This window comes from Myodes glareolus, chromosome 20 (genome assembly GCF_982192425.1).
Source record: "Myodes glareolus chromosome 20, mMyoGla1.1, whole genome shotgun sequence".
In the NCBI taxonomy this organism is placed as follows: domain Eukaryota; kingdom Metazoa; phylum Chordata; class Mammalia; order Rodentia; family Cricetidae; genus Myodes; species Myodes glareolus.
The window spans coordinates 62,955,874-62,981,349 of record NC_142045.1 but is presented as its reverse complement, the minus strand read 5'-3'; the positions used below and the strand labels follow the sequence as shown (position 1 = coordinate 62,981,349).

Below are 25,476 nucleotides of genomic sequence, written 5' to 3'. Positions count from 1 at the left end.
CAAATTTATCAGTCAACTTTTTATATGCAATGTTCTATGAGATACTAAGGATGAGAGAGCAGTATTTGTATGATGCTCCTCTAGGAACACACCAAAGATACCAGGCATTCTCTTGCCCACTCTAAAATGGCTCATCACCACTCATTCCCATGCCTGTTCAGATTCACAAATGTGGAGACAGCTGCACAGCAGCTCTTCCCTCCTAGTGATGAATACTCCCTTTCTCTCACCCATCCACAATCAGGAGGCTGGCATCATGGCTCATGCCTGGAATCTCAACACATAGAGTGAGAAATTGAAGTAAGTATTGTTAAAAGTTTAAGTTCAGGGCCAACTTGATGTAGTACAAGTCTTTTTTAAAAAGTCACAGTCAAGTATCCACAAGGTATGGTTAGTTCTGCAGAGCAGTGATGCACCAAGTACAATAGAGATTTGAAACACAGAAGCATTCCTGTACCATCCTCAGACAGAGCTACAAACTACAAACAATACGACATACTCAGTTTTTCCTGACAGAGCTACAAACTACAAACAATACGACATACTCAGTTTTTCCTTGCCTTCCAAGTGAACCCTCTCAACAGTGTCCTAGAAGTCAGAACATCAGCACTCAGTGCAGACTTCATAGCTTTGATTGAGCCTTGTCCACTGCATTGCCTGAGACCAGCATTTCTCCACAAAAAATCTCATAATGTCAAGAAGACTCTCCTGGGACAGCATGTCCTTCTCCTCCTCTACCAACTGACTGAAGATTCATCAATCCATCTGGAGCTTGCACCCACCTACCAACATCCATACACACATACACACCCATTTCCTTCATGTTTTTGAGGATGAAGTGTCCTGGCTTCACTCTGAACACAATCTCTCTGTGTATACACTAGATCCCTTCCTCAAAGACACCACTCCCAGCTCTCTCCTCAAGTTCTCTGCTTTATTAATGACATCCCTCCATATGCCTTTCCTATTGCTGGAAATATACTGTAATACCTTCTCTCTTTAAAAAAAATTATAATACTTTCTCCATTCAACTACCATCACCTTTCTGTTCCCCTTCGAACCAGGTATCTCGGAAAGCCTCCATTTTCTCAGACTCACTTCGTCCAGGATCTCTCCTCCACCACTCTACTGCATGTACATTTGCTGAAGTCATCAGTGATCTTTACATTGTGTGTGCAGTACCATTTCTAAGGTGTCATTTTTATCTACAACAGCACTTCACATAGAGTGTTCTTTTTCTTGAAAACATTTTCATTGTGAGGCTTTCTACAATATTACAATTTCCTGGGTCTCCTGGCATCCTGTTCTGGGTCTTTTAAAGTACTCCTCCTCAGGTTCAGTCTTCAGGACTGGTAATTGGGAATTCTACTAATTACTAGTCCATTGATTATATCATCTTATGTTGTGGCTATGAACATTTTATGTGCTAGCAGCTCTAATAGTCTTGTCTCATTCAGACCTATCTCCTAAATGTCTGACTCCTTTACAATTAGATTAATTTTTTGACCATTCTACATATGTACATATGGCCTTCTGATGCTCTCATCTCCTACTGTCTCTTATTTCTCTCCCTCCCCTGTACACTCCCCTCTTCCCTACAAATTGGCCACATTCATAACATTTATTGTTTGTGGACAACCCACTGAGTTTGGTCAGAGCCATCTTTGTGACTATGGGTTTGGAGCTATCCTATCCACTGGATCCTGGTCAGCTCATTGTGTGCACACCTAAAAATAATAATTCCCTCTTCCATAATCTCTCATTAGCCAGTAGTTCTGCAGTAAGGGGTAAAGCCCCAAGAGCCTTTTCCCTATTCCTGGATGACGCTTGACAGCGTCTGTCTTGTGTACACTTGATGCAAGAAACCATAGCTGCTGTGAGTTCATGAATACAGAGGCTATGTCGCATCTAGATGATAGCATTGTATAACCTTTCTTCCTATTTTCCAGCACTTACATTCCTTCCATTCCTTATTTGTTCTATGAGCCTTAAAGGGGTAGTATAATTATCTCATTCAGGGTTGGGAGAATCCTTTTATATCTGTTTATTCTACAGTTTCACTAAGATATCAATACACACCTCCAAACTTCATACCTCCAACACCTATCCCCAAAGATCTTCCTCCCTTATGAAATAAAGCATTTGCATTCTACAGACTCCAATGATCATATCTGACATCCCACCAGATACTTGATTTTTTCAGAGGAAACTTGAAGCTTAGGTTTTATGTGAAATTCTTTAATTTTTATATTGTGGTACTGGGAGTAAACCCCTAATTTTTAAACATTGATAACAAAATTTAATAAAATTCTGCATAGTACAAATGGAAGATACATACGGGACAAATGAAGTAAACAGCCTGAGAATTCAAAATCTGTGAGAAAGACTTATCTTCTATTTAATCGTTTTTTTTCCCTTCCATGACCCCCTCTCTAATTCAGATGTCAGTTTTCACCCACAGTTCTGTCTGTGGGATCTCACTCTTTCCCTTGTTGTCTTTTACCAGAATGCCTTTTCAAGCTGGTTTGGAAGCATAAAGAGTGTGGCATGCATAGCAATGGACTGTTTACCTAGCATGCGCAAGATGTTAATGTTTGCTTTCAAGAAGAATAGCATTAAAAAATACAACAAACAAAACCTAACATATAAAGGTCGAGTTGAGTCTGATACAGAAACTTTCTCCTTGTTGAAGACTTGGGTGGTAGAGAAGGCAGCAGTAAGATCAGAGGCAGAATACCCAACAGAGATAACAGAGATAAACACTTAGAGATTGGGTTACATTGAGAAATGGGACTTCTGAAGTCCAGTGTGAATTACCAACACACAAAAAAAGATAAAAAAAAAAAAGAGAGAATCAAGGTATCTGTAGCCACCACTTGGTTCTTCAGCACTGAGCTCATGTAAAAAAGCTCTGCACACTTAATCTGTTGCCAAATGGATTAGGGTTGATGCAAAACACATTCCAGAGAAGTGACTCATTTTAGGACTTTAGGCAAAGATGTGGGAATGTAAAAAGAAAAGAGAGAGTTCCCTGTTATAGTTTTGGTGAAAACAGTCATGGGGTGAGCCTGAGACAAAGGTGTCCCAGGGACCTTGGAATAATCAGCCAGAAACAAAAGAGGATAGAATTTCAGATGCTAAGGGGTCAAATTATTTCAGAAAAATATGATTTAAAATATATCTGATTGGGACTCAGCCATACTAAATTGTTGCAAAATGGAGCAAAAGTCTTAAGCCAAGTCTTAAAAAGAAATATATATGAAAACCTCTGACAAGTTTAAGCAGTAAAGTCTGAAATTATCGTTTTTCATTACACTCTATCTAAGGTCATATCTGAACTCAAGTAAAAGGAGAAAGTGAAAATATTTATATGAAAATTAATTATAAATTAGATTTTTAGTCAACTAATTTGACTAATAAATTCCTGCAGTAGTATCAAGCAATACTAGGTGATTGTATACCTTTGCTTTAGACATATTTTATATAGCATGATATGACATAAAGAGCTATCAGTCAGTGGATTAAAAAGAAGTTTAAACTGGCAGCAACACATTGACTTTCAAAAGATTAATGGTATTTTTCCTAGTACAATGCGCAAATCAAAGTCTCTACCATATGAATAAAAGAGGCTTTCTAATTAGAGAAAACAAGTTTTAAACCCATGGACACACACATATCACATATGCACTGTGGAACTCAAATTTTATATATGTGTGTGTGTGTGTGTGTATGTATACACATACATATAAATATATATATTTTAATATATATGTATTTACACATTTATATGTGTAAATACATCTATGTATATGTGTTATATATATCTAAAAGGTATAATTAAAAGCCAACTCTAAGCTGGGCGGTGGAGGCACACACCTTTAATCCCAGCACTCAGGAGGCAGAGGAAGGCGGATCTCTGTTGGTTCGAGGCCAGCCTGGTCTACAAGAGCTAGTTCCAGGACAGGCTCCAAAACTACAGAGAGGCTTTGTCTCAGAGGAAAAAAAAAAAGCCAACTCTACCTTAAACATTATGCTAAACACAACATTTTGTCCAGAAACACATTTACAAATTGTTTCCTAATGCATACAATAAAACTTGACTTTAAAATAACAAAGAAAGCATTTTTGCTAAAGAGAATCTTCTGAAATATGCTACTTTTGGTTTTCAGATACTGTTACAAAAGGTGATAATACTCCTTAGTCTTTTTCCTTTTTTTTTTCCTATCCAGATGATATGCAGAAAGGCAGTAGACGTACTACTCCATGGCTCAAATATATGTCCGTTCCCATGAGGCCATCTGAATTGAAATTATATGTAATAGTACACATTTTAAAAATGTGTGTGTGTATGTAAATATTTCCATCGTGCATATGTGTATGTATACAGGTATACATGCCTACTTTCAAATGGTTTTTGTGCCCAACATTTGAGCACAACCAGAGGTTTTAGAGACATCTTAGCAAATGGTTATGTGAAGTTTTGAGATAAAGTCTCCATTTTCTCTAGTGAAGCCCCTGCTTTTAATCATTCTTCAGTCTCTTTCTACCTGCCATTACCCATGGCCACCCATGGGAGGCAGCATGGGCCAGAGCTACTCAGTTCGGGGGAGCACCAGCCATTCTGAACCCAATGTGGGCTACAAATTTACAGGTCTCTCTGTAAAAAGCTATGGTGGCCCAGGGTTTTATGATAGGCTAATTCAGTCTAAAAAAAATGATTTTGGCATTGATACAGTAACTTAAAACATAAAAGAAATGGAACTACCTACACCTTGTCATCTCTTTCCCAATCTAAGGAAGTAGAGGGAAATGTCTATGAAGCTAAGTCTCTGGAAGAAAACCAAAAACATTTTCAGGCAGAGGGAAAGGAAAATGAGCTCTCAAGTATGGTTTCAGCATTCCTAAGCAGGCATCAGTCAGAGGAGATAAGGTCTGACTTTGAGCAGTCATATCACAGAAATGAAGAACTGGCCCTACTGAGGGCAAGCTACCCTAGGGCAGCATAAACTCCTGTCAGCCTGCAAGCTGACTATTGGATGACTGATCCTGATTTCTACAGAAATGGCAAAAAACTAAGGATCTTGCCAGAGCCAACATCATGCACTGCACCAGGAAGAGAACATTATGACCATTTAGATCTCTAGCTGTCTTTGGGAAATTCACTTAGAGCACATGAAACAGTGGGGTGCTTGGGCAATATGGACCAAAACTCTAGCAAAAATAGTCCTTCTTCTTCCCCAGCACCAAGGCTAATCTCCTGCTACTGTAGTAAAAAACACAAGCAGTGCTCCAGCAAACAAAGCTGTCCCAGAAAGGTGGGATCTGTCTGACGTTGGCAAGTAAGATGGAAAGCAGATTAGACTAAGCCTCAGGGAACCAGAAGCTTCAAGAACACTAAGTTCATCATGTTCAGGAACTGGAGCTAAATGGACGATGTCAGATTCATGCCTCCACATGGTGCTCACTGCAAAACACCTGCTCACTATAGAACCCAGAGCACTGATCATGCCATTAAAAATTCTTTACTCTCACATGGTTTAATTATACTCCTTTATTCAGTTGGATTATAGCAACTGCTCTACTATAGACAAATTCAGTTCTTGGAGGCCAAGCTATCATATCATACTACTTAAGTATCAGAAGTAGTTATGAGTCAATAAGGATTAAGGATTAAAATAAACCAGATCCATAATGGCATACAACACAGATTGTGTTTTACAAGCCCAAGGTGTGAAAATAACATTTATGGTCTTGGTGATGTTAAATCCTGATCTACTTGCTTTACTCAGAATAGGGGTATATTTAAGAGTTTGCCTGCTTTATCGTAGATGGAGGAAAGAATTGATTGCTTATCAGAGATATGTAAGGAAACAGTGAGGGAAAACCACAAAATACTTACAATCCTTATCTGGAGATGCTCACCAAGTCTTCCCCCAAAAAAACACTAAAAAGGAAACATTCCTGACACAAAAAGTCCGAACATGTTCATTACTGTGTTGCAAGATGTACAGAGATATGAGGGCTAAAAGCCCCCTTTGTCCTGCTCACTCAAGAATGCCTTTGCGATGCAGGCATGGGAAAGACTAGCTCAACTCCCAAAAGGGCCTCACTGGTATCTTTGCCCTGACAGCTAGGCCCCTGCTCAAGAAGTCTGAATCATCTTCTCAGTTCAACACAGATGAGTCAGAAGCTAAAGAACAGGTCTCAGGCCTTCACAGTTTGATAGACACTGCAATGGGGTAGCACAAAGTACCTTTTGCTTAGTGTTCAGTGCAGGCACATTCCTGATGGTTACAGCTCTCAATGCTCACAATAACTCCATAGAGACAATGAAGCAGACCAGGTCAGGCTCCAGTCTAGAATTAGTAACTGTTAAGTGGCGACTTCGGGATGTGATCTGAGTGCAGTCAGTTGCAAAGTCCCCGTCTCAACCACAATAGCTGCTGCCTCTTGTAAGTCCACACAAAAACCTATAAGCATCCTCTTTGTGAAAGATGAGGAGAGGGGGAGGGGGAAGGAAGATCACAGCTCAACAGCTAGTATGGTGCAGAGGATGGGTTTGTGCCTTGTCTATGGACTCCATGTTCTGCGTTTCAAACCAAAACAGAGAGGAACCCTGTTCCAGAAGGTAGAGTGTCTCTGGGCTGCTTCACGTATAGAGCAGTGGGTAATATCAAGCCTCTCAAAATTGCAGCCATGTTTCTTACAAGAGCAAGCTTTCCTCAAAGTACCCACTTATTATTTTTCCCCAAAAGCATAGAGTAAAAGTCCACTCCCCTGCGCTCACTATAACTGACAACAGTTAAGCTGTCTGCACTTACACTTTAAATGCCGGGAGGTAGGAGTATATTGAAATGCTGCTCAGGTTATACACAAATGGCAGGTGTTTCCTGATATCTGTCGTTGACCAGTCACTGAAGTATGAATTCAGTAGGCCCTGGTCCCCACCTGAAAGAAAACAAACAGAAAGGAATTATTACAGTTTGTAAACCTTTAAGGCAGTTCAGGGATTTTATAGAAATATATGGAAACCTTAAAATAGATACTAATTCTGTTTTAAATAATTCCTAATTATACTCTTTAGGAATTTTGGTGGCAATGGCTATTTTCTGTTTTTTTTTCAAAAAATAATTAAGGTACAGCTACATATGGACACGTTGTACCAGGTGCTATGGAGGCAATGTATAAGACGTAGGTCATTGTCTTCAGAAGGGTCTGTAGTGGCAGGTGCTGATACTAGCAAATGGAAGTTTAAAAAATGATCACACATGGGGTAAGGACATAGAAGAAAAAGGACAAGCATTATAAGGATACATGGGTAGGGCTCAGAAAATTTCCAGAGGGGAGCTGTACCTGAGGTCTACTGGGGAGTACTTGACAAATGCAGGAGAGCTAAGCAGCATCAGAAAAGGTAGACAGGACAGAAATAGCACACACAGCACAGAGGCAGGCAGGAACATGAGGCTACAGAAAGACATGGAAGAGACCTAAGTGAGGGGGTTCTGGGGTGGTGAACAGTTCAATGGAACCAGAAGAATCACAGTATATCAGTTTTCAGATGAGATTTTAGACTTTTCTCCTAAGATAAAAGAAGAATGGGAGGATGATGATGACAAACCATCAGGGGTGTATTGTTTACCTGGTCTGGACAAGTAGTAGCCAGTCATGTCTGTGGCTACGGTTAGCCATGAAGTACCTGTTCAGTCCTTGGGGCAGGACTCTATGTGTTCATTGAAAAGTGAAGACAGGGCCATTCATTTTAAAGGAAAATAAGTGGAGCATGGTGGCTTTTGCCTTGAACCCCAACCTTTTGCCTCTAGTTCCCCAATTGGGGAAGCTAAGGTAGGATTGCTTTGAGTTTAATGTCTACCTGCCAGGCCAATCTAGGCTATAGAGTGAGACCTGGTCTCAAAAAGAAACAAAAGCAAAGCAGGAGAGGCAAACAAACAAAACTCTCAAAATACAATCTTCCTTTGAGTTTTCTATTTTATTCTCTGAGAGTTCAGAAAATACACATAGAACCAGAGTAGACATGAGGTGTGTGTGTGGTGGGGGGAGAAATATGGAGTATGTGTGTGTGTGATGTAGAGAGACACATGGGCTCTGTGGTGGGGGAACACACGGGATATGTGTGTGGTGGAGATGGTGGAGGAAATGAGTCATATTCTAAGTGTGCAGCTAGCATCTGTGTATTTTTATCCTGTCCTGGGTCTGCTTTGTGTCAAGCTCCAGTATTCTCTTTCACTATTCAAAAAGCCCAACAGTTTATCTATGCTACTTGGTTTCCTTTGGACTAGAAGATTTCAAAGCTTTGGATATCTGAGTAACTTTAAGAGAAAGTAGTAAGATCTGAGTTTCTTATTTAAAATCCAAGTGTGCCAATCCCCATTATGTATATCCTGTTCTTTCCAAATGCCATCCATCCAATTGACAAATCAATGGCATTCACTAAGTGAACATCTATGGAATATGTTCTCTGTATAGGAACCTCTGACAGGTCCCATTCCTCAATAAACAACTAAAACAAAATCAGAAATGTAACAGAATATGCTTCACTATTTCAAAGATGCATGGATTGAATGGTTATGGCTCCCAAGCTTACATGTTGAAACCCTAATCTCCAAGAGGAACTGAATTTACGTCATAAAAGAGTGGTCCAGGAGGCCCTTCACCCCTCCCAGTATTTCAGGTTACTTCAGAAGGACAGTGTGTGAGAGCAGAATGTTGGCTCTCTATAGACAATCTACTTTCATCTGGACCTTGGACTTCACAGTTTCCAGACCTAAGAAATGAATTCCTGCTATTCACAGGCCTTTGGTCAATGGTATCCCTAAACTCCACAATAAAAGAGCAATACAAAAGATGTTTCTATCAATATAGACAAGCATGTATTATGAGGCATAGAACATTAAAACCAGTAACTACACCATTCAGGGACTTACTTTGTACTTCAGAAAGATCACAAAACTGAGAGCAAAACAGATACTAATGTCCAAGGACAGGGGTGTGCAGTCTTACAGAGTTTCTTTTCCAAGTCTCTAAACAAAGACTGAGGAAATGTTCATAGCAGCTTTACTTATTATAGGGAAGAACAAGAAATAGCCCAGATGTCATTCAGCAAGTACATAAATATAACCATAAATAAAATGTCACTCAGAACAAAGTAGCAAACTACTGATGCACAGGATTTGGATGCATCTCAAGAAAACTATGCTGAGTGAAAACCAGCATGATTCCACTTACGTCCTTGCAGTGACAAAACCATAGAGGGCATATCTGTGGTTGCCAATGACAAAATAGAACAGAGGGAAGCTGTGGCTATAAAGAGTATCATGAGGGGCCCTGTTCTGTTCTTGACTGTGGTAGTGCTCACAAGGTACACATGTAGTAAAATGGAATAAAAATGTGTCTATTCAGACATACAAGTCTCTAAACAAAGACTGAGGAAATGTTCATAGCAGCTTTACTTATTATAGGGAAGAACTAGAAATAGCCCAGATGTCATTCAGCAAGTACATAAATATAACCATAAATAAAATGTCACTCAGAACAAAGTAGCAAACTTTGTTCATAAGTAAAATTGATGAAACTGGAATAATCTTGATGGACTGAATCAATGTTAATTCCTTATTTTAGGATTATATTATAGTTATATAGGAGGTTGTCACTGAGGGTAATGGGTGAGGGGTATAGGGAATCTCCATTATTTCCTACAACAGGATGTCAATCTGTAATTCACTCAAAATAAAAATAATGTAGAATAAACTACAAAAATACAAAAGTTTAACAAGGGTCAGTATAATTAAAATTGAAAATTACAGTAACTGTTAGTCATTTGATTCTAAATTCCATAAAGACAGAGAGTTTGGCTCTTTTTGCTTATCACTGTCATCTCTCAAATGCCTTAAATCCTGGAAAACTATTTCCTGATCTAATGCAAGAACCTTCTAGACATTCCACAGCAGAGAAACTGAAAGACCACTATACCATGGAGGGAGAGTAAATTAAGCTGCTAATCACTCATAGTTATTATCATGCCAATAAAACCAACATAAGACCATCAGTCCACTATGTATTATAAAGATACATAGCTGCATACATTGTCGTTATAATTAAGAGACATTAAACATATAGGAATTAAAAAACAGAACAAGTCATTATATTAGGAGGTTGGTGGATTATAGATGTTTATCCCTATAGATGTTTATCCTTCATTTTTTTTATATTTTTGTAACCCAAAAATATCAATACAAAGGGGTAAGAATGAGAATTATCCTAAGACCTTTTAAAGCATTCTTTATGTATTCTTTTTACTACCAACAGAAAAGTATACATATAAATAATAAAACAAATCAATAATAGAACTCTACACATCCACCATCCATGAGAGCATGAATGTTGTCAACTGTGTTCTGTGTTCTGTGAAGGCACGCCCATCCAATTTCATTGCCCTTCCGACATGGGTAGCTTTAAGTTATAATTACAAATGAAGCTCACAATTATTTTACTACATATGTATCCCCAGACAATATAAGCAGGTGTTCTTATTTTGAACTTCAGAAAACCACTTTGTTTCTCACACTGGTTTTATTTGTTTGTTGGCAGATGTAGGGATCAAACCCAGCACCTTATGTTCTATTCTTCAGGAAAGCATTCTATCACTGAGCTACATCCTTGACCTTTTTACTACTTATTTATGCCATAGAGATTGTTCATTGGTTAAGGGTACTAACTGCTCTTCCACATGACCCAGGACCCAAATCCCAACACCCACATGTATCTCACAATTGTCTGTAACTGCAAGAACTGATACTCTCACATAGACAAACCTGTAGGTAAAACACCAATGAACACAAAATAAAAGTAATTTTCAAAATATTCTTAAAATGAATATTAGTTATGTATATAAAGCATCAAAAAATCCCATGAAGGTCTTACTAGCACTTCTTATGTCCAAATCTGACCACTGTGAGCGTGAGAAATAAGAGTCAGAGCTGCTTGCCTTGGTCAGCCCCTAGCTGGTGGCCTCTGGTCACGACAGGCAGTTTCTGCTTTGTCAGAGCCCTGCAAACATACCTAGTTCATTAGCTGAGGGGAAGCTGAGGAGCACCAAGAAATCAGGAAACACGACAAAGGGCAATAAAGTTGCGGTGATGAGTCAGTGGTGTCTACCATGCTGGCAAACCTGAAATGCTCAGTAAGTGCTATGGCGACTAACACCATCATAGGACTAAAACACATCAATGTTTATCCTAAAACAGTGAGTTAAAAAGAGAAGTACTATCTAGTGTTTTTGTGGTTTCTTAGAATTTTTGAGACAGGGTCTCATAAATGTAGCCATGGCTGGCCTAAAACTTGCTTTGTAGTCAAGGAAAGCCTTAAAATTCTGTTCTTCCTGTCTCCACCTCCTAAGCACTGTGGTTACAAGTGTGTGGAACTTCACCTGACTTTAGGCAAATGCTTTTAATTGAGCAGTTTGGATATCCCAATCAATTTTCTGCAGATACATAGTTTGACATTCCACACTCAGGTAGACTCATACACTTTATAAAGATCTCTATGTAGTGTCTGTAAGACCCTGGTTTTTGTTTGCTTATTTGTTTGTCTTTTTAGAAGTATTAAGATCACTATTCAAAGCAGAATGTGCACATAGGTACATCTGAACTACAAAACACACAAAGATGCAATGAAGATTGCTAAATCTCCACTACAAAACAATAATAATAATCCAAGACTTTGTACAGTACTTTCTAGGAAGACTTAGAGGCAGCTTAATTTAATCTGGCAGGTTAAGGCACTTTTAATCTTAGTCATCTCAGAACTGACAAACACAATTAGGAGTGATCACCAACAGCTGTAATCTGATAAAGGGAGGTGACAGCACGGTGAGGCTGGGAACAGGGACATGCAACAAGAAACATATTGCTCCAGTTTTGCAAATAAGAGCAAATGCTCAATTTTGCATCATCCTTCTAATTAGCTGCCCAAAGCTGCTGACCTTACAGCCCTATAGTACTTGTGTAGGGTTATGAGCCTAGCAACCATGGACACATCAGGAGACATTGATTCCGTTGGTGTTTTATTGTTTTGTTTTGTGTTTGATTCTATTGCCTTTGAAATTTGTACATGCTCAGTACAGTCTAATTTCTGGTCCTGCACAGTTTGTTGGCAGTTTGCTTCGCCACTGTCACAGAGGAAGGTATATATAAAACAGTTCCAGTTTAAAAGTGTCTCTCAGTATCATTGCCATAAGAGTATTCCTACCATTGTACTACTCCCTTGTGATCCGGGATCCAGTAGCACATAGGTCTTACCCATGAGCTTGACAGAAGTGCAGAATGCTAAATGTGAAAGTTGAGGATTGATCTGCAGTTGTTTGGACAATGACTCCTTTTAAGTTTTACTATATCAATGGGTGGAACACTTAAAAATTTCAATTCTATAGAAAACATCTAAAGTTCTTTGGTATAGGTATAATACATATAATCAGTGAGAGGGTCCAACTCTCAAATAGTTCCTAATTCACTAAGAAGGCAGAGGGGCATATATTAAGCAAACAAAGTTAAGAAAATTTTCAACTATTATCAATCAGGTTTTGAAATAACACACAAAGCTGGCTTTTCCATTATTTCTGGAAGATACTATCACTGCTGCACATAGCAGCAAGTCAAAGATTACCAAATGACAGCTGATACTGTTCTAGAGAGAGCGGGGGTGTGAGATTTACCCCTGGAGATATGAGGTTTACCAGGCACCAATGGATTAACCCTGCATGACATAAGAAAATCCAGGCACTTGGCCCAGGTATTCCTGCATTTCACCAGCATCAACCCATTTAAACCAAGAAAAACTAATTTAACAACTCATGTTATAGCTCTTTCCACTGTAAATTTTTTTTAAAAAGTAAAAATATTTTTAATGACAAAGTTGTATTATATAAATGCCATAAGACACTGATGTTAGCAAGAATTACACATTCCAAGTCTGAGGCAGGGCCTCTAGGTCCAGAGTCTACTTAGCATGCTGATCCTGACAGAATCATGACTGCATATCTATCTGCCAAGCACCCACGAGCTCTCAAATACTTAAGTTTTAGAGAGACCAGAATCAAAATCTGTGCTATTTAGGACTATTCTTGCTTCTTCAACTTGGTATCCTGCTTAGATTAGAAGTTAAACTAATTTTTGAAATATCGAGTGAATGGACCCATTATAGAAATGCAGGTGAGAACAGTAACATCCAAAAACAGCAGGAAATTGCTGACAGCTGCTGATATTGAATGACAGTCTCTTTGAGCTGTGCAGATCAGAGTGAACGGAACACAGCTACAGAAGACCTGAATCTCTTTCACTTTTTCTATAAAATTACAAAGGCACTAGATGCTCTGTCTACTCTGAGAAGTGAATTTTAAGTAATTAATCCATAACATGGGCAAGATAATAATAACTGTTTTTCTGTTTCTCTGGAATAAATTCCAAAGAATGTTGTAGTGTGAGATAATTGGGGAAAAAATAACAAAATAAACAAATCAACAGCAATAGTCCTCTCTTCCTTCTTCTGTACACTGAGTCAGATTTGAGGAAGACTGGTCAGCCTTGGCATTGAGATGAGCTCAGAGCCAATAGACAAGCTACTGTCCTGAACTTTTAACAATGGTGGATTCCCAGTGCTACTTAGATGGCAGGGTCCAAGGTGCGTTCCTCACAGTACTGTAGAGAAATGAGAAGGTAAAATAGCTAGATTGAGAGTCTGCAGGCACATAACATGTTAGTTCCTCCTCCTGTTTCTCACAGGTCCTTCATTTCCCCTTGTTACAAATCTAATGGCAGACAGATGACTAAGAAAATGGCTCAAGAGTAGAAGGAGGAAAAAAAACAGTTCTTAAGAAAAGACATGGATGTACTTATTTATTTTGAAATGTCTCAATCCATTCTTTTTGGGGTCGAAGTACAGTATAAAGCCAGATTAACTACAAAGATTAGATAAGGTACACCAAATCTGGAAAACATTTAAAAACACGATCATACTCTAAGGATATCAATGAGAATTGAGAACCTGCAGGGATATTAACTTTCCTACAGATCCTAAATTCAGCGTTAAGTAAAATCAAACCTAATATTCTGCCACAAAAAAATGTATTCTCTACTTCCTCCAAAATTTATTATAAACACAAGTTCCAGTATATAAATTACAAGTGTAGGGTACTTTGGTTATAATAAATAAAGCAAGTGTCAAGATTAAACAAACAAACAATAGGGCTCCAGATTGAACAATATGAATTTTTAAAATTCATATTGAGTTTTTAAACTAACATATATAGATACATAAGCAGCTTTAATTTAGAAGACTTTAGAGCCACAGGGGAATAAAGTACATTCCAGAATTTGTGCAGAGTGCTTTCAGATTTAGAGTTCAGTCTACCAGTTTCACTTCATCCTGATGAGTGTCTGCAGTTGCATGATCTCTTTCTCTTGTTAATAGGCTTAAACTTCATCTTCTTTCTATGAAATGCTTGTGTGTTGTCCTATGAAATCTAATGAACTTTCACAATATTGTCCAACTTTTCAGAAAACTTTACTGAAGAAGCAATTTTGAAACAATTTAAAAACACAAAATACTTAAGACTTTCTATGGAAAATTAGATGCTAGTCATGAATGAGGTATGTAGTCACTAATTCTAAATTCTGATACTCCAGACACTTAGGAAAAACAAGAGAAGTCAAGTATAGTTTGCCATATTAGGATTCTTCTCTTGGCTAAAGGCCAAGAGGAGGTGGCGTAAGGCTGGTGATTAGAGGAATAGCAGGCACATTCCTTGTCATCAGAAGGGCTTAAAAGCAGCTTCAAAAGCTTAGCCATCATCAGCCCATGTGGCTTGTCAGGGACACCATGCTCCAATCTTCTGAATGTGAGCAAGAGATTAAGCAAGACTGCCAAGATACGCAGACAAGTACAAACACCTGCTAACACACTTCCTGTGGTAGCTGATATGTGAAATGGAAAGGGGAATCCTGGGGTATCAGAAGATGTACACACGAGAAAGGAGCATCTGAAAATGTCTGCCTCCACACCTATGGCATGACACCTAAATAACAACAACAAAATCTGAGACACAGTTCCACTGTGTGGGCTGATCTGGAACTTGCTCTGCAGACAAGGTTACCCTTGAACTCACAGAGAGGTTGGATTAATGGTGTGTGCCATCATGCCCCCAACAAAAATATTTTAAAACATTAAAATGTGTTCATAAATTGGACTGGAGAGATGGCTCAGCAGTAAGAGTATGTGTTGCTCTTCCAGAGGACCCGGGTTCAATTACCAGGACCCACACAGTGATCCTCAATATGAGTAACTCTAGTTCCGGGAATCTGATGACCCCTTCTGATCTAGCTGGGCACCAAAATCACATGTGATACACATATATGCAGAACAAAACATTCACACACTAAAAATAAACTGATCTTTAAAAATTTTATGTATATATTAATAATTTTATAAACTATAAAATATATTAAAATGTGAAATAAATCATAGCTACTGCCACCAGATGGTTGTTATTTATAATTAAATATTTTATTGGTATTAGGCATAAGTTCCATTAATCACTGTCAAATTGGCACTGCTCCAAGTGAATATACCTGAGACAGGGGCAGGCTACTAAGAATGGAGTGAGATTTTATGTAGTAAATAGTAAGGACTACATAAAATTCAGGAATACACACCTCAAGTGGAAAAAGCTTTTTAGTTAAGATTACTTAGTTTACTATTGAATTTAAACATGCTGAATAGCCGTCTGTTTAACTTTCACTTCTAACACCAGGAAAAACTCATTCTCTTGCCAGGAGCAAGTGAAGAGAAGGCAAACTTTTCTGCAAAGCTGCAGTTAAATGGTGAACCATGTTAGCAGCACAGAGAGAATCCCAGCGGTTCAGGTCCTGCAGAAAAAGCAGAAGCACCTCCCAGAAGAACACTTTGCACATGAAAGCTGCAACAATGAACCCTCAACTCCTAGTGCCTCCATTGTACAGGACAGCTTGGTTTCCAGCTGTTAGCAAATTTCCTGTTTTCAGTTGTACCCTGCACAATTCAGTATGGCATGTGACTATTGGCAGCTAAACTTCCAGCCACTACATTAGAAGCTAGATTCTTTTTATATGATGAAAATCATGTGACTTTTAGGCAGCTGGAAGGCTATAGATATGTTTTAGAATCTGATTCTTTTTCAGAAATTGACAGTGGTTATACTGGCTTTCAGGGAAGATTAAATTTTCTTCAGTTAGAGTAAAGGAAGTGGAAAGAGCTTCGCCTAAAGCAAAAGTGGCTGCTAAAATCACTCCCTTCTTCTTTGCAAAGACAACTGTCTTCAGTGTAAGAAGAAGAAATGTTCTGTGAATATTACCACATGAAATTCTATTCATGATAGGAAAATTGTAGCAGCTAGATGCAAATAAGTTGGTCCCAGTGAACAAGTAATATTTTCTTAAAGTTGCTTAAGCAAGACATATTCATTCTCTCTCTCTCTCTCTCTCTCTCTCTCTCTCTCTCTCTCTCTCTCTCTCTGTGTGTGTGTGTGTGTGTGTGTGTGTGTGTGTGTGTGTGTGTGTGTGTGACTTGTTAGTATGGGTACGCACATGTGCATGTGGAGGTTCAAGATTGACATTTGGTATGTTCTTCAATTCCTTACCACCTTTCCTTTTTGAGACTAGGTCTCTTCTCACTGATCCTGAGGCTCATCAATTACACTAGGCTAATCCCCCTACTGATGGGGTTACAGAAACACCCCAGCACTCTAAATTCTCCTTAGCTCCTTACATGACTTGGGAAAGTAAACTCGGGTCTTTATGACTGCAGGGCAAGCACATTACCCAATGATCAATCTCCCCAGCCTGGTTGAACTTCTCACAGGTGCAGCGTGTAAGACGCGGACACAGAATAAGCTTTTTAACCTCAGCACTGTTGATGTGGTGGGTTGGACAGTTAAGTGTGAGGTGCTGTCCTATGTACTGCAAACTAGTCAGCAGTGGCATCAGCTTCTAGCCTTCAGATGCCAGTAGCACTGGCTTGCTTAGCTGTGACAACAACCGTATGTATCCAAAAAGTTGGAAGGCTGAGGCAGGATGGTAAAGAGTTCATTGTCAGCCCGGGCTATGTAACTAGTTTAGATACATGAGACTCCCTGTCCCAAGAAAACAAGTTATCCAGAAGTTGCCGCACATCTCTTGGTTTGAGGTGGGGTGGGGAACAGGAAGTACTGTGCAGAATCATCCCTAGTTGAAAACTCCTAGCTCAGGATGTACAGAAGCCAAATAGTGAAACAAGACTGAAATTTAAATTATCTGTATTCTTTGCAATTAAATTACAAATAGCTGCAAATCCCAAATCTTCAGGCAAATTACTATACAGAATTTGGTCTCTATGAAGAAAAAAACAAAAACAGTCTTATTGTGTATAATTTGAAATACTGTGAAGTTTCAAGCTTGACTTCAGCAATTTAACAAGTTCAGCTTAACCTTTGAGACATTTAAGATTTTTTAACTTTTATAAGTAGTTAACAAAAATGAATCTTTGTATGCCTACCTTCAACCACAAGCACTGAAATCACAGACCAATCTTGTACATGGGAGCTGGGAACTCGAACACAGGTCTTCATGCTTGCATTGCAAGGGTTCTTACCTACTAAGCCAGCTCCTAAGACTCAAAAATAAATCTTCTGTTGATACCCGGGGCTGAATTATAATGAGAAAGGCTAGTTCAGCTTATTCTGAAACACTCATTTACTTCAAATCCAAGATATATTCTTAGAAAGAAGAGAAAGAAAGAAGCTGCTGGAGCAAGGTCTGCTACAGTGCCCACCCAGGCTTCTGGCCAGGATCATGTTTCCTGCTTACAACTCTGACATAGTGTCAAATGTCTGATACAAAGTGACTACTGTATTTGCATGACTGAGACCACACCAGTTCCTATCCTATGGCCTTCAGATCACACATCTAGCCTAGCTCTAGAACCCATCTTCAGGGAGAAATGACAGTGTTTTAAAAAGTTTCAATGTAATTATGCTTCATTGTGCACATAGAATTGTGTTATATCAGGAAACATTTTTCTAAATTGCACTCTACTTAATATGCCTAAAATAAACTGCCCAATTGTCAACACTCTAGACGTTTGAACCAGATTTTCTTCTTGCCTCATTTGGATTACACTGCCTGTCCGGGGGTTTGCAGAGACCCCCCACAGAGGCCTATATCACATACAGCCATAGATATAATTATTATGCACTTAGTCAATGTACACTCATGAAGATACCATTTTGCTTAATACATGGACTTTTAGAAAAAAATGACACTTCGGAAGTAGAAATTATTCATATAAAATTTGTTTTTAATGACTTACGAAAGAATGGCTGCCCAATTATCAGGCTGTTTTTTATGTTCTCACAGACACAACACTGGGTCCTTGTTAGCAATGATGGCCAAACACTTTGGTAGTGCGCTCAGGTTTAAAAACAGAAGTTGTTTTTCTTTCTTCAGTGTTGGGATTGAGAAAAGCAAGCTGCCACTGTGCTTGACCTTAGCCCTAAGATAGAATTCATTCCAAACCTCACTCTAGTTTAGATAAAGTAAGTCACTTAAGGCATCTACGTGGATCTGGAGAAGTACTTACCTAGCATGACAGAAGCTTGGTTTGATCTCACCACCGAGCAGCAAACCCAGTTTTGGTGATGAATGGCACTTGGGGAGGTAGAAACAGGAGGATGAGAAGTTCAAAGTCATTCTTGGCTACACAATGAATTTGAGAACAGGCTGGACAATGTGAGACTCTGTCTTAAACAAAACAAACAAACTTCTCTGTTTTTGTTTATGTTACTCTGATGCATTCACAGAAAAATGTGCTTGAGTCTGTATATGTGTGTTAGAGAGAGGGGCCTTACAAATAGCTTATCAAATACACGATAGATACATACCATCAAAACTACCTTGCTCGGAAGCAAGGTGCAACAGCTGGTTGTATGTTTCAATTGACGGTTGATAGACAAAGACTCCAGAATTGAAACAGTCAGGCCACCCTGGATCTGGTGCTGCTGACAATTCTTCTCTTTCAAAAAGATCATCAATATTTGAGAGGACCTGATTCAAGAAAGAGAAAGACAAAGACAAGAATGCTTTGCTTATGCACACCTTCCTAGGTTCTCCCTGTCACCCAACACAAAAGATGGTGACACCTGTAAGGCAGCCTGAGATTACTTCCCTTCACTCCTTGACACTTTTTATAATAGTGGTTTTATCTGAACTTTATTGTCAAAACTTGACAGTATTTCACAAATGAGTGATGGGTCTCTATTATTATTCATATCCTTTCAACCCTTAAAGTCATACTCACCAAAGTGTCTGCATCCATGAACACACATTTGGAATACTGAGTAAGTGACCAGCAGTGGAGTTTTGTCAGTGTGATGCCCAATTCAGGCCTCTTCATTAAAGTTAGATGAGCAGAATCGCCACTGTCCAAGACATCTACCATGATGACTTCATCAAAGACAGTCTCTAAAATTTTTCTGTAAAAATAAATTCCAGAAAACATCACATAGAATCTTTTCAAAGCACATGACCCATTTACTCTAAGACTGTTCCCTTACAGCCCTACCCATCAATCATAAGACACTCAGGTGCTTTGTCATTTTGTCATTGGTGTTGGGTCCAGCCCTATGGGGTACTTTCCAGAGGAGGGGAGAATTGAGGAAGAATAATCCAGTGAATACTGTTCATTATTCAGAGTTCTTATATACCCCAATCCAAAAGGGGGGAAGGCAAAACACTCCCTTGCCATGATAAAAAGAACAAATAAAGCAATTTCCTCCTCACCTCTCAAAACAACAAGTAATCACACCCTAAGTCAAAATATCCTTTTGTCAAAGCAAAACATCCTGTATCCACACTGTAGGTCAAGCATCCCGTTCTTTTGTGTAACCTTGAAGGAGCAAGAATAGGTCTGAACTCTCTGACCTTTAAATCCCTTAAATCTGTCTTGATTCACCCCAGAACATCTATGTTCATATGCACATATAGTTAAATCCATGAAGTAATGGAACTATTTATGGTTCGACTCGTCTTAAGAAATTATCACAGGAGAATTTTCTTTCTTATTGTGTCACTGAATACCTGGCATGCTGTGAAAATACCTTTGAAAACTGTGAGTAACACTTGGGAGTATATCTCTGTAAAAGCCCACGTGTTTGACAGTGACATTTTATTGGAATTGGCTTGACTGGCTTTTGCATATTCTAAATAAATGGTGCTGGATAATGCCCGTATAATATGTGAGATAAAGACTATAACTAATCACTTCTCCTAGAGTAATAAACCAATAATTTCCTGAACTTCTGTGTTTGTACTGTTTAGTTTTTGCTGTTGTTGTTTTTTTTTTGTCAATTTGACACATGCTAGAGTCATCTGGAAAGAGAGAATGTCAGTTAAGAAAATGTCTCTATCAGACTAGCTTCTAGGCAACTCTGTGGGGGCATTTTCTTGATTGCTGGTAGAGGTGGGAGGGTCCAGACCACTGTAGGTGGTGCCAACCTTGGGCAAGGTCATCCTGAGTGAGCAAGCTAAGAAGTAAGCTAGGAAGCAGAGATCCATTATAACCTCTGTCTCAGTTCCTTTCCCCAGGGCCTTGATGTCCTACTCTGATTTCCCTTCATGAATGGACTATCAGTTGTAAGTCAAAATAAACTCTTTCCTCTCCAAGTTGTTTTTGGTGATGGTGTTTATCATAGCAAAAGAAAGCGTACTAGAAGACTGTCCCCATGAAGATTAAAAGGATTAACTATGAGATCTCTGTTTTGGAACACAGTGTAACTACTCTTAATAAGTGTTTAGCACTTACTTGGTCATAATTGGCTCATTTTGGCCTATGAGATTTAAGAGTTTTCAGTGTTCAAAACTACCTAAATATGTATGTGTGTGTGTGTGTGTGTGTGTGTGTGTGTGCGCGCGCGCGCGCGCGCGCACATGTATTTGAGCGAACGCACACAATAGCATGTGTATGTGGAACGCATTGGTCAATCTAGGGAATCATTCCTCAGGAACTATCTGCCTTGTTTTTTGTTTTGTTTTGTTTTGTTTTGTTTTGTTTAGAAATCTTCTCTCATTGGGATCTGGGACTTACTGACTAGATTAGGACAAGGGGCTAGAGAAGTCCAAGGATCCACCTCTCTCTGCCTGGTAATGGGATTCCAGACATACAGACAAGCAGCACCACCATACACCACTATGCCCAGATTTTTAGAGTGGTGCTGAGGATTGAACTCAAGTTTGTATGTCTTTAGTGGAATGTTAATCAAGTAGGCACAACACCTAGAGGAAAAATAAATGATACAAACATTTAACATATTCACAGAAGAAAACTGGTGTTGCATTTTACCGCTCAGTAAAAATACATTTTACTTCAAAGAGTAAACTTGGTCTTTTTTTCTTTTTAACAATGATCAGTGGTACCAATGACTTTAGGGGATCACGACAGTGGGATTCAAGATTAAATCTGGATGTTACACAGTTCTCAGTAATGGAAATATTAGAAGAAAGTTTTCTGGACACCTTTCTCAAGAGCTATTTAAAATCAATGTCATTAATGTGGATACCTGCATATGCACATATTTATAACATCTTGTTTTTAAAGGCTCTTGGCCTATGTTTTCATTTTTAAAATGTAAGGTATTCTCAATTTTTAAGAAGGCTAGGTAACTGTAAAAGTAAGATAAAACAATGCTGCTGGCACACCAAGATATTTTTAAAGTTAATACCCAGATATCACAAAATTGAATTCCAAATATCAAAAGGAACTAACCAAATCAATAAGTAAGCAGCTTGTACTTCTCAGTGTATCTCTTAAAAAATCCTGTAATAGTTTCAGAAAGCCTAATAATAAGGATTTTATTCTAGCATATATAAAGATCATTAGGTGACAAATATCAGCTGAAAGTGGAGAAAATTGTTCAATCTTACCTGAAAATTTCCTTCTTTATGGGAAACAATGCAATTCTAGCTTCATTTGGGGAAAGGATTCTAAGTAGTGACAACAGACATAATTTGGCAGGCTCACCCCCAGAAGACTTAATGAGGGGGAAGTTTTCTCATTCCCAGATGGAATGACGCTTCCCAGGAGGAATCCTGGAAAATCTCCCAAAAGCTAAGAAGAGATTTCAAATTCAGGAGTCTTTAGCTTAGCATCACGTATCTGTGTCTACCTAGTGCTCAGCTCCCTAGGAAGGTATGGGTCAGTGACCACTGATTCCAGAAATAGGGAAAGGATGTTAGTACCCTAATGAGAAGAGATGGTTAGGCAGGCAATGCTCACCTCATGGAGTCTGAGACCTGTGGGGTGATGAGTACAACCATCCTCCTTGTAGTTCTTTGCTGCTTCAAGGATGAGCCCAGGACAAGTGCACCTTTGGCATAGGCATCGTTTGTAGTCAGCGTCACAAAGGCCTGATCTTAATACAAAGAAAAAGAACCATATCTCAGCTAGAAAAGGTCTTTCCCCAGGTCTATTTTCAAATAATAGTTCAGCAAAATCATCTACTCAGAGGTCAACTTTCTGTGTTAGTGAGGCAGCAGTCCCTTTAGTGGGACAACTGAAGCAGCCAACCAGGAATAGGCCAAGACTGCAGTTTAGCAAGAATGCCAGATAACCTTCGAAAGGATCACCAACCACAAAACTCAAATCCCAGTTAGAGTCTAGACAAACTCTTAGATTAAACTGTAGTTTAACACAGGGTGAAGCTTAGGAAACTGGTGGTAATGAGGAGATCACAAAGCATATGTCCTTTTTTCTTTAAGGTCTGATGAGTAGTATTTTCACCCAAGCAAGAGCTCTATTACCTACCACCCCAGAAAGTAAGTAAGCTTCTGCTTAGAGTGAGCCTATTAGGGTAGCCATGTCTCTTAGTGACCAATCACTGTTGGGGATCTTACAGTGAGCCTCTAAGAGTAGCCTTGTCTCTTAGTGACCAATCACTGTTGGGGATCTTAGAGTGAGCCTCTAAGAGTAGCCTTGTCTCTTAGTGACCAATCACTGTTGGTGAGCTTAGAGGCAAGCTCTAACAAATCTGTCTCTTGTTGTCTCCTGTGTCTCTCTCTTCTCTTCTCTTTCCTTTCCTCTCACTCCCATGCTTCTCTGAGGATCCAATCCCCACGCTTCTGAATTCTACATATTTCACAAGTGTTCTACCAACAAGCTACATCCCTAACTCTGATTATTTTGAGATAGGGCCTAGTTGTATAGACCAAGCATTTGTCCTGCCTCTTTTTCCCAGGTACTAAAATTACAGGTATGAACCATAGCCAGACTCCACTTCTTTGGGAGAATGAGCCATATGCCACCCTCTCTCATATTCTCTTGCTCCCCTAACAGAGACATGAACATACATGCCAATTTCCTCAAAGCCCCAGCATGTTGAAGGCAAACATATTCTTTCCCCTCTGAACAATCTTCATTATACCAGACTTTAAGATTTTTCCAGGTTTTTCCTGTGATCTAGAAGATTTTAACATTAGTTGGTTAAACTCTGGCAGTGGTCCTGTCAAGAAGAAAGTTAGGAGACTTTGTCACTGTCACTCTCTGACTCAGGTTTCCTCATTTTCCCTTACTCATTTTCCAATGTAGAAGTTAGAAGCAATGAAAATTCATCTAGGCAGGGAAAGTGTTGTAGGCACTCTGGTGGGTCAGTGCACCTCCCAGTAGCTGACCTGAGAACCATTTTTACTCATACTATTGGGCCAACTTTCAGAACAAGCCATCACATTACTAAAATGTAGAAAGTTCTCACATTACTAAAATGTAGAAAGTTGTGAATCCCCAGCTCCAGTCAATTATATTCTGTAATCACAACTGAAGCATAATCAACCTGGGCCTGTACTTGCTTCTGTTACCTTCAAAACATTCGGAGCCACTAATATTTCAAAACCATTTTGCCCCAAGAGTACTTGAACTGAGCACAATGAATTAGGCTTTAACCTCAAAGTGGCCCAGAATTCAGGAGGTGGAGAAAAGTTTTATATAAATAGGATTCAGAAGTTACAGGTGACAATGCTATGCTTTCTCAGATTAAATTAATAAAAGAAGAGGTCAGATGCTATAAACACCAGACTTAGCTAATCCTACAAATGGAAGGGAAAGACAGCGAGGTGCTTTAACCTTCAGATGGCAGCTCAGTCGCTGTCATAGCCCAGGCTACAACTTAAAGTGCATGGAAGAATCAATTAGCTATATGTGCCCAGTCCTGGGGGCACATTCACCCAGGGCCTGACACCTTGCAAGGCAACAAGTGGCACCAGGGCCTGCCCAGGGCGCTAGCCGGCTCCTGTGTAGCCGCACCCGGCCCCAGAGGCCTAAAAATAGGCTCGGAACGGAGGCCAAAGCAGGGCCGCAGCCTGGCGTTCCCGCATGACGCCAGCAGCTCCCTGAGTCGGGAGCCCCGAAGTCAGGGCTCCGGGCGACCCCGCCGCGCCCCGAGTCGGCCCCACCCCGCCAGGCCTTCCCCGGACGCAGCAGGCGGAAGCCGCCGCTCCGCAGCGCTGCTGTCTCAGCAGCCCGGCAGCTGCAGACTTCCGCGGCTCCCGAGCTGCCCGGAGCTCCCCGGCGCAGCAAGGCTGCGGAAGCCGGTCACGCAGGCGTACCTGTCATAGTGCGGAGGGCCCGGTGGGTCGGAACAGCCGGGTGCCGGGAAAGGACCGCGGCTAGCGGGGAGGGCGGGAGTCCGCAGCCCGGCGCTCTTATAGCGGCCGTCACGTGGCCGCGCAGGCTCACGCTCAGGCCGCATCCTCCGCGGTGCGCACCGCGGGCGGGGCGACCCTGAGAGCCGGCGGGCTGCTGTGCCCAGAAGACACCTGTTGGGGGCTGCTCTGCCTCCAATCCTTCCAGGGCCTGGGAAGGGAAGGATCAGAGCTGTCAAGAAAATGAACGGTTATGAACCTTCAACTGACCAAGCCCGCTGGCAAGTCAAGCGGGTTGCAGTAATTCATTTGAACTGTCTAAATAGAAGAGATTGTTTACTTCTACTCACTTTCCTTCTTCAAACAGACTCTGGAAACTTTCCACACTGTCACAATGGTTTTGTGGTACTAACCTAAAAAAAGATATTATTTTAACCAAATATTTAGTCTTCGTGCTGGTTGCTTCAATCGAGTAGTTAAGTGTTCTATCTAACCATTTTATTTACCAAATCAAGGACGTAGAAGTTACATATTGCCATATACCTGTCAGTTTCTAGATGGTGAAACCCACAGACTTGGAAAAGTTAAGTTTTGTTTCTTTTTGTTTGTTTTGTTGTTGTTGTTTCGAGACTGGGGTTTTCTGTAGCTTTGGAGCCTGTCCTGGAACTAGCTCATGTAGACCAGAATAAAAGTTAAGTTACTTTACTATGATAATAAGCTGTAAGTAGAGAGGCAGGATTTGGACCCCAGCAGTTTCAAATTAACACAC

General features: G+C 39.9%; 1 protein-coding gene across 4 annotated transcripts in view; it reads right to left on the bottom strand.

The window, feature by feature from the left end:
* The window catches only part of Gyg1 (glycogenin 1), a 40,304-nt gene extending 15,507 nt beyond the window's left edge, over nt 1-24,797 (bottom strand). For 3 of the 4 annotated variants that reach the window (XM_085682283.2, XM_085682280.2, XM_085682281.2), the window contains exons 1-5: nt 24,672-24,797; nt 22,351-22,486; nt 19,378-19,552; nt 18,962-19,124; nt 6,822-6,948 (exon numbers count right to left, since the gene is read on the bottom strand). In XM_085682283.2, coding sequence (XP_085538409.1) covers nt 6,822-6,948; nt 18,962-19,124; nt 19,378-19,552; nt 22,351-22,486; nt 24,672-24,678 — 608 coding nt within the window. In that variant the 5' untranslated portion in view covers nt 24,679-24,797. The remainder of the gene's footprint in view (nt 1-6,821; nt 6,949-18,961; nt 19,125-19,377; nt 19,553-22,350; nt 22,487-24,671) is intronic. The other variant, XM_085682282.2, reaches the window with a different exon arrangement.
* Nucleotides 24,798-25,476: the final 679 nt, after the last annotated feature.